The sequence below is a fragment of the Alligator sinensis genome, unplaced genomic scaffold (assembly GCF_000455745.1).
Source record: "Alligator sinensis unplaced genomic scaffold, ASM45574v1 scaffold148_1, whole genome shotgun sequence".
Taxonomy (NCBI): Eukaryota; Metazoa; Chordata; order Crocodylia; family Alligatoridae; genus Alligator; species Alligator sinensis.
Genome location: NW_005842407.1, coordinates 1,154,673 through 1,164,557, shown reverse-complemented (window position 1 = coordinate 1,164,557; position 9,885 = coordinate 1,154,673). Strand labels below are relative to the sequence as shown.

General features: G+C 48.8%; 1 protein-coding gene across 2 annotated transcripts in view; it reads right to left on the bottom strand.

Moving 5' to 3' along the window:
• Positions 1 to 4,382: 4,382 nt before the first annotated feature.
• LOC112551296 (C-type lectin domain family 6 member A-like) overlaps positions 4,383 to 9,885 on the bottom strand; it is a 6,838-nt gene continuing 1,335 nt past the window's right edge. Inside the window, exons 2-7 of one of the 2 annotated variants that reach the window (XM_025211467.1) lie at positions 9,383 to 9,438; positions 7,947 to 8,045; positions 7,273 to 7,365; positions 6,532 to 6,683; positions 6,184 to 6,320; positions 4,383 to 5,838 (exon numbers count right to left, since the gene is read on the bottom strand). In XM_025211467.1, coding sequence (XP_025067252.1) covers positions 5,679 to 5,838; positions 6,184 to 6,320; positions 6,532 to 6,683; positions 7,273 to 7,365; positions 7,947 to 8,034 — 630 coding nt within the window. In that variant the 5' untranslated portion in view covers positions 8,035 to 8,045; positions 9,383 to 9,438 and the 3' untranslated portion in view covers positions 4,383 to 5,678. The remainder of the gene's footprint in view (positions 5,839 to 6,183; positions 6,321 to 6,531; positions 6,684 to 7,272; positions 7,366 to 7,946; positions 8,046 to 9,382; positions 9,439 to 9,885) is intronic. The other variant, XM_025211466.1, reaches the window with a different exon arrangement.

Sequence of the window (9,885 nt, the reverse complement as noted above, 5' to 3'; positions counted from 1 at the left end):
GGGAAAGGGAAGGCGGACGGTGCAGGGGGGGGAGGCTGTGGCCAGGCTGCCTGGTGTGGTGTGGCAGCCCCATCCCAGAGCGGGGTTACCACAACCTCACCTCCTCTTCCCTCCAGCTCACGCTGGGGCCGGACACACTCCACTGTGGCCTGCTGACCGGTTTTCCTTTGTTCTGTCATTGATGTGCCAGGCCCTTGAAGGGAAGCGTTAAACAGGTTATTAACTATAGGAACAACATACCCATGGGTACGACTTCAGTCCCTCACCTGAAGTCCTGAATTGAAGGTTGGGTCTTTGTAAAAGACAAGCAGGAGCACCACCCGAAATTATTTCAGTCAATGCTGATAGCATTTGCTGAAGTTGTACAGGCAGGGTCAGTGGGGATCAGACTAGGGCATCACTCCAGTCCCTCTCTGCCCTTCAAATCTGTGAAGATTTTGTACATTAGAGGCCTTAGTGCCACCTCTCTCCTTTCCATCCTATGTGTTACCCTTCCCTGTACTTCTCTCACTTATTCTGTCATCTTCTTACATGCTGGGGACGAGAACTGCTCTCCCTTCCCTTATTCTATATGACAAGTTTTCCCTGGATCCATTCCTAGAGTTACTTGGGCTCACTGCTTTCTGAATGCCCAGTAATGTAGATGAAGGATACCCATGCTGTGTCTTTCCTCTGCTCAGGTTGGCTGGTTCTGAAGGATTAGCATAGGATACCTTCCCTTCCACACAATCTGCTGCTCTAATCTTTCCAAAACATTGGTTAGCTTGGGTCTGTTCCCTTAGTGCTGCTCAGAGTGATGCCAAATGACACATTTCATTGGTCAAGTGCTATGTCTAAGAATTGTGCGGGTTGAGCAACACTTCCTGACCTGGGCTTTGCAAGCCCTGCCACCCTGTACACACACGGAAAGGTGCAGAAAGGAGCTAGCTGAACTCTTTTGGTAGGGAGTGGAGGGTGGACAGCAAAGGCAGTGGTAGAGCTACGAATGTTTTCAGAGGGGCTAGCAAGTGCAGCGGGGCTAGCAAGGGCAGCAGGGGTAGGCTGGAAAGATACTCATATTGCACAAGGGAGGGGGAAGCACGGCGGAACTATGAAGATGTTATGTGGAGGAGAGAAAGCCATGGAGGCAGGGAAGGGACTGAGCCAAGGCTCCTGTATGGAAGACTGTTCCCCACTTGACTTCAGAAGGTAGGACAGAAGGGGCCCTCGTTCCACCCACGGACTCGGGCTTCACCTGCTGATTCACAGCACCACCAGCAACTGTGCCTGGGAGGACAGCCCCACCACCACTGCCTGCCCCTCATTCTGTGGCGGTGTAATCCTGAGGACCACAGATCAAACAGGACCCTACCTGACTTTTTTTTTTTTAACTCTTTCCATGGAACAGTTGGAAACACTGTTTGAAGAGACTAGAAAGAAAAATCCTGCCATACCAGAAGAAATGAGGTTTGATACAGATATTTATGGGGAAGTGACACTGGCTAAGTGAGGTGATGTACTCAAGGTCATACAGGAAGTCTGTAGCTAAGCTAGGAAGTGATTCTAGACCTCTTGAATCTGCATTCATTGACCTACCCAGAGACCATCATTGCTGCCCTACCTACCATCTCCCATGCAGCACTGCAGGAAAAAGTTCCTGACCTTCAGGCACAAAATTCTGCAGAGTTCAGCCACAGCAGGGGATGCAGTCAAGCTGGTTATCAGTGCCCCACCCTAACATGTACCTTCATAGCACACATTTCTTATTCACTCTGCTTCCACATGAGGGGGCAGTCTCTCCTCAAATACATGCATGGCAGTGCACTTCTCCCTTTCAAGGTAACTGAGTTCCTCAGATCTCCAAAACCTACAGGTGAGAAGCCCCAGTGTCACAAATGCACTATTGGGAAGGTCACAGGACACTGAGATGCACTTGATGAGGAAGGAGGAGTGGGAGGTTTGCAGTCTGTGAATCACCCAGAGAGATCTTCCAACTCACTCAGGGCTGCTTCCTGAAATGGACAAAACCCCTCTGATCATATTCCCTCAAAAACTCACTTCCTCATGGACATTTCATTCCAGGAGAGGGAAATGGTTTCCCTCTCTCTTTTTCTTTTTTTTTTTTCCTTTCTCTCTCTCACATACATGCACACACGTGATTCATTACACTTTGCACTGTTGGTATAGGGGTAGGAGGTGATCAGTGCCCCTCCCCGGTGATACTCACACTGCAGTCTTGTTATACGGGGTCTGATCCACCCCACACTACTGGCCTTCGCCCTCCTGGGCAGTCAGACCAATGTAGTCTACAAGAGTTTCTATTACTAATTGAGAAGGAACACTCTCAATTAGTCTGCCCTTTGGTGTCTCTGGTTTGCTTGATCCTTACTCTAGAAATACAGACACATGGAGTCATTGCCAGCACTTGGCAACTCTGACTGTGCCATCCTGATTGATTTTATGGTGCAGAATTGGCTAATTTAACCAAACATTGCTGTTCATCTAACTGTCATGAATATGGAAGCTCCAGCCTTGTCATATGATTTTACTGGGATATAAAAGGAGTAAACAATGGGTAGCAGCCACCAAAATATATCCATGTCCCCTGCTTTCCCAGTAATCAAGGAAAGTCATAGTTGAAATGATATTATTTTAGCAAGAAGAAGGAAGCCTTCACCCACAATAGTCCATAAAATTAATCAGGAATCAGATTACTCAAACAGATTAGCAGACCACTCCCACAGAAGCTTAACTAGATAAGTAAAATGGATAGATAATTCAAGGTCCCATAACACCTGGGAAAACATGGCCCAAGGGGTCTCAGAACTTACAGAACAACAGGTGTAATGGCTTGCAATTTCTTATGAAAATCACTACACATGAGCTTGTCACAGAGTCCAAATTTCTTCTCTATCCTTTGACCCCGGACCTGTGTCACTGAAAGACATTCTTCCTGGTTGTGTGGATCACCTAGAGTGCCCTTCAGTGTTCATATTCCACACTAGGTTAGAATATCTCTAGTTTTGCAGCAGACTGAGTCACACATTTGGTGTTTATAATGGTAGTCTCCAAACAGGTGTAGAGGGAATTCCTCACAGGTAACCTATTCACCAGTCTGCAAAGGGGACTAATTGTGTGCCACCATAGCCTCATAAATGTTGGGAAATCCCATTTTCTGACAACCAGGTGTCCTCCCAGGGACATGCCTAATGCCACCAGCTGTGGGTAAGCAACCTTCAGAATAAAACTGCAAATCTCAGCCTCCCCTCAGCCCAATAGTCAGGTTGCCCACACTAATTTATTTAGCAGTGGACCTGTGGCAGTCTGGGATGGGTAGTTTCCACATAGCAATAGCAACTCCCTCCTGTACCAGCCTGGCCCCCTGAAGCCATGTCCAGTTGCTCCAGGGGGGTTGAGTAAGTTCTTTGATTGAAAGGTTGATTTATGAGGAAAGGCTGAAAGAGCTAGGATTATTTAGTCTGGAGAAGAGCAGATTGAGTGAAGATTTCATAACAGTCTTCAAGTACCTGAATGGTGATTATTGAGACGATGGAGATAGCCTATTCTCTATGGCCACAGTGGACAGGGTTAGGAGCAATGGCTTCAAACTACAGCAGAGGAAATACAGGTTGGAGATTAGGAAGAACTTTGTGCCTATGAGGTGGTCAAGCATTGGAACAGGCCACCTAGAGAAGTTGTGGATTCTCCATGCTTGGGCCGGGCCTGTTCTCCATGAAGGTCAAGTGGCAAAGTGTAGCCATGGGGCTGTGCCTATAAGTGGGACATGGCACAGCCCCGTGGCCACACATTGCCACCTGACTCTCATGGAGAACAGACCCGGCCTGACCTGGCCTGGCCCACCCAGCAAGTGTGTACCTTTGGACAGGAACCACGGGTCTCAGAGCCGTGTGTCCCAGTCCTGTCCATAGGTGCACTAGCTGGCTGTGCTGGGCCAGGTTGGGTTGGGTCAGGCCCATTCTCCCCTCACAAACCACAAGTGAAGCAGCATTGCAGTGGGCACAGTCCAGCCAGCTGCTGCTCCCCGCACCTCCCACACCTCCTCAAATCCCCCCACACCCACACCCCCACACCCTTCCCCACATCCCTCCTGCAAACCCCACATCCTTCCGTCACACACCCAGCATACTCAGCTGCCAGACAGAATGAGACCTGCTTGCAGGAGCTGTGGCTGCAGAGGAAGCTGTCCCCACATCCTGGTTAGTGAAGGGGTCAGAGGGAGCTCTAATTGTTCTATGATAAGAAAACCAAAAGCAAATATCAAAGCATATAGATACTTAGAATGTATTTTATTATGATGATAGAGATACTGGCAGGCTTCCAAATTGCTTTAAAATTGTAAATATATTAATAAAACATTGCCCAACTGATCTCTCTCTCTCTCTCTCTCTCTCTCTCTCTCTGTCTAGATATATATATAGTGGTCTATTGTTTTAGTTGTGTAAGAACATGGATTTGGGGGTATTTTAAAGAGTGATTTTGGAATTTTTGTTATCAGAGAATTTCCAGTTTTTAAGTAAGGAACATCAGGATTCCTGCTAGTAAGGCAAGAGGCAAGTGCTCAGGGCTGGCACTTGGGATTCAGCTAGAGGTGGCTGACCTCCTGGCCATTTGGGGCCAAGAGGACATGCTTTGGCAGTTCAAAGCAGGGCACTGCACTGAGAACATCTTCTGAGCAATAGCTGCCCAGATGGCAGGGCAGTGGCACATATGGTAGTAGTGCCACACAAAGGCCACCCTCAATCAGCCCAGCATCAAACTGGTATTGATCTGCCAGTTTGGAAGAGGCAGCAATAGTAACCCACTACAATGCCAGCTTGGGGTCCCTCAGTCATGTCCTGGGGTGACAGTGGTTTGGGAAAGTACCTTTCTCAGCACCAGGAAGGTTTATGTCTGCCTGTGAATATTCTGGAAACAACACTGATGATCCCAAATCCAGAGAATAATAGGATCTCACCTTGGGGACGACAAGGAAAGATGAGTTGTTCTTATGATGCACTGCAGATTGATTTCTACAAGGGTTCTGCTCAGGTGGGAAATAATGAGCCTATGACATGACTCTATAGATATACACACATGGACAGGTAGTTAAATTATGACTCCTGGTGACTGGGGTGGGTGTACAAAATACAGCTCTGAGGATTAGACTTCCACTCTGGAATCTTCCTGAAAACTGAATCTCACCCTGCATCCTGCAGTCACGAGCCACTTGGACAGGAGGAGACCCTCTCCTGTTTACAATAAACATCCTTGATATGAGCATGATGCTCCCAATGGGACAAGGGCAGCCACTACACTTAGCAGCATCACCTGTGATAATGGAGAAGATGGCAATATTCCTCCACACATTCAGGTAAATTCCCCATCTCTCTCTCTTGCCATTCTTCACCAAATGCCTTGACTGAGGTCTTGGGAATTTTGGGGATGTCTCAGGCAGGACTTGGCTGAAACAGACTTTCTTCCACTTTTAACATGTCCATCAGCTGACATTTTTTTCAGAAAATAACTTTTCTGGTAAGTTCAAGTCCTTGAACATGGTGACCACCTCCCCACCCCCCTGCAGAGCTACAGTCCAGCTGCCAGGGTTTATCCAAACCCCACATCTGCACATCTCCCTGGGAGCTCCCCCAGGCAAGAGACAGGCTCTCTCTAGTCTCACATCCATGATGAGATGTCTCCCATCAGATATTTACTGCTGCAGTTTCACAGATTCCATGACAATATTTGTGACAGCGGATATTGTTCCAGGTCCTTTTCCCTGAGGATGCTGTTCTCCTTCCCACTTGCAAGACAGCACACTTCTCCCAGGGGAGGAAATTGGGTTCCCTGGGTATCCAGAACCTGCAGAAGATGTTCCAGTGTCAGAAGCATGCTGTTAGAGGATCCCAGAGGAACAAGCTGGGGCTGGTGAGGAAGGAGGAGTGGGGAGGATAGCAGCCTGTCCATCAACCAGAGTGATTCCCCTGCCTCCCTCAGTGTTACCCCAGGGTATGGACTGGAAGCCTCTGATCATGATTCTATAGCAGATCTGCAAAAATATTCTGTATAGGAGACAGCAGCCTCTCCCTGCACCTCCTCTCACTTCACATTCCTATCCTGGTACATGCACAGGTACATTACCCCATATACTGCATGCTGAGACTAAGAGGGATGGGGTAATTGGTGACCCTGCCAGAGGATACTCACGTTGCACTCTGGTTATATGGTGTCTGATCCACCCAGTGCCACTGGCCTTCTCCCGCCCAGTAATACAGACCAAGGCAGTGACTCTTCTTTCCTTCCCCAGCTGTAACTGTTCCTTCTAGCCAGCTGAGCAAGAAATCCTGGATTAAAAAACAAAATCCAGTCACACCAGCTCCAGGGGCTCAGAAGATGGCAGGTACAATGTCTCTGCAGAGTGGAAGTGCTGGGGTGAGGGAGCCCTTGGATGACTGATTATGGAGAATGTGTTTCCCACCCCTATTCCAGAGCAGGTGCATAGGGTATGCAGTTTTGTCCCCACCCTGGGCTGGCTTTGAACTCCCAGCAAGATACCTGTTTAGCCTCCATGTTGATCACCACTAGGTGGGAGCCCATTTGCATACAGCTCTTTTCACTCTCATCCCAGTACCTACTGTCAGAGAACAAGTAGTAGCAGCTGGTGTGAAAGAGCTTCCAGCCCATGGGACAACACCTCCAGACCCGCTCTAGGAGGAGAGAGAAAGCCAAGGACTATAAAAGCTCAGGAGCAAAGGTGGGAAACTTCTACTGATGCTGCCTCTTTTCCATCTTCTACTTTCCCACCTCTCAGTCTGTGTTCAGCCTACCATAAAACTTGTGCTGTTAGACCCTGGTCTTTAGCAGGTTTAATAAATCCAATGTAGACAGATGCACTTTACCTAACACGCTCTCACTACATACTTTTCAATCCTCATCGCTTAATGTGGTTCCCACCTTGACCCTGAGTAGGCTGATGATCAGTCTAACCCAAACATTTCCTCCTGTGCTTAGAGGGCAATGTTCCCTCTCCATTCCCCTTCACCCACCACTCTGGACAGACCTCAGTTTTTCCTCATATATTGTCCCAAGTCCATCTGTCCCACAAGTCCATCTCTCCCACTCCCATTGCTCTTTGCTGTTAATCCCAACCTAAGCGTAAACCAGGCCCCATCCCTGGACTTTGACACTGGAGTTAATCCCCCACCCCTTGTCTTGTGCGCGCGCGCGCGCGCACACACACACACACACACACACACACACACACACACACACACACACACACACAGAGTCACTGACCTTTGCTCTCAGGTGTCCCCAGGACACAGTGCCACTGTGCTGAATTCTGAGGTAAGGTCTTGTGCTCTTTGCAGCTCTGTCTAAAGAGGAGAACTGGAAAAGGAGAGGAGGGAAAGGCACAATTTCTTCCTCCTCCCTTGGCTAAAGATGATCTGTTTTTTTCCTGACTAGCCCACTCTGCAGCATGGAGAACATGGCAGCTCCAGTCCCTTCATCTCTCTGGAGAAGCTGGTAATAAGCTTGCCATTTTAAGTAAGAGCTGAGCTTTGACATGACCCTATGACATCAGGAGCCTGGACGTTAAGAACAAATACAAATGTCATGAGAGAAGGAGGCTCTGAAAGCCCCAAGCTCTTCCTGTCTTGCAGCTCAGGATCAACAGTGGAGAAGCAGTCCTCAGCTTGACTGAATGGGCACTGCTAGGTCAGCATGGAGCAGGCTGTTCTGTCACCCAGCTCTGTGTTTGCATTCCAGCAGGGATGGAGGCCAGATGCCTCATTGGAAAACTGTAGACCCCATGTACACTTCTGCCACAGCAATGGGAGGGAGGGGGTGATCCCCCCCAGCCCCTGTGAAGGCTTTCTTGTGCCCTGATGTGTGACTGTTCATTACCTTGACACCCTCTTCCCTTCCCACCAACCAGTCCAGGTGAATAAACAGCATCCAGCACCTACCAAGGCAGCCACAGGTGACACAAGCTTTGAAAGCAAGGGCAGGAATCAGAATAGTCCATAAGTTTAGCTGAGGGCAGCCTCCCCTCATCTTAGCCAGGGCTGAAAAACATGAGGCAGGAGCAGGGATCACATATACTGCCAGAGCCAGGAGAGCAGGAGGGGACAGGTGACCCTCCCTCTGCATGCCACCCACCTCCCCCCCTCCCCCACCCCAGTCTGCTACCTCCCAGAAGTGCTCCCTGTCTTCTCCTCTTCTATCTCTGCCTGAGTTTTCATCACTCTCCTCCATCTCTTTCCACCCTTTCCAAGCTCCTTTATTCCCCTTCTTCCCTTCTCTTGATTGCTTCCTTGTTTTCAACTTATCCCACAACCTCTCTCCCATCCCCTCCTCTCAGGACTATTCTTTGTGTGTCTCTGCTTTCACCTTGGCTGAATGTGTGATAGCTACTTAGTCAGTGGAAGCAAATTTAGCTCCATCCCTTGCTCAAATGGTTTGTAAAAGTCAGTTCAAGGTGGAGGCCAACAAGCTGGTACCAAGTGAGCTGTTTCCCTGGGAGAATGGTGACAGGGTCTTTATGGCTCCAGTAAAGTCCCAGGTTGGCAGATAGGTGAGATCAGGGGCTCTGATGTGGAAGGGATGTTTAAAGCTGGAGTTATCCCAAAGAGATCACCTAGCTAATGCTACTGAGAGGAGGCAGCCACCCCTCCATGGGCACCATGTATCTGTGTATCACAAAAGGGAATTGCAGGCCCCTGTGTCTCACTAGCGTTTAGAATAATGTAAAATTAGAGTTGGAAGGGACCCCAGGAGTCATCTAGTACAACCTCTCTCTCTTGAAACACGTGGACACACTATGAGCTGCCTACCTTCAGAGGAAAGCTCTATTAGCCTCTGGATGATACTTGTGAGTAAGCTACTTGAAATCTAACTAGATATACAGCTTGCAGTAACACAGATGCGTGATCAAAGGCTATCCAGCCACCCCGTTTGCTCTAAGGTATTTCTCTGATATTGCTCTACCCTGTACCCTGTTCCAAACCTATTCCCTGTAATCAATAAAATCCTCCTCTGTACCTAGCATGGGAAACTTATTGGGAGTGAGTCTAGATTATGCCTTGGAGTCCCCTTGGTCTGGCTGACTAGGGGGGCCACTATTTGTGCTTCAGACTAAGGGAAGCATCCCAAGTTCTTGCAGTGGATTGAGTACCCCCTTCAGGTCTATAAAGCCTGGGTACCTCATGAGACACAGAGCCACTAACAGACCGAGACTCATGAGTGGTGGCAGCATTACCCCCAGGCTACGGGGTGTGCTCCAGGAAGAGCATTCATGGTCATCTGGCCAGGTGCTGGGGGATTGCAAACTAGCTAATGTGGTCCCCATTTTTAAGAAAGGGAAGAAGGAGGACCCAAGTAACTATAGGCCCATAAGACTCACCTTGGCGCTCGGGAAGATCTTGGAGAAAATCATCAAGGAGCACATCTGTGGGGGGCCTGCAGGGGAGATCATGCTCAGGGGCAACCAGAATGGGTACATCAAAAACAGGTCATGTCTGACCAACCTGATTGCCTTTTATGACCAGGTAACTAAATCCTTGGATGATGGTGTCACTGTGGACATAGTCTTTCTAGACTTTAAGAAGGCCTTTGACACTGTCTCTCACCCCATTCTCACTAATAAATTAAGTGACTGTGGCATTGATGCCTACACAGTTGGATGGGTAAAAGACTGGCTGATGGTGCGCACCCAGAGAGTAGTGGTGGATGGGTCGTACTCAACCTGGAGAGATGTGAGCAGTGGGGTCCACCAGGGCTTGGTCCTCGGGCCTGCACTGTTTAACATCTTCATCAGCAGCTTGGACGAGGGGGTTGAAAGCACATTGTCCAAGTTTGCTGATGACACAAAGATGTGGGGCAAGGTGGACACACTTGAAGGGAAAG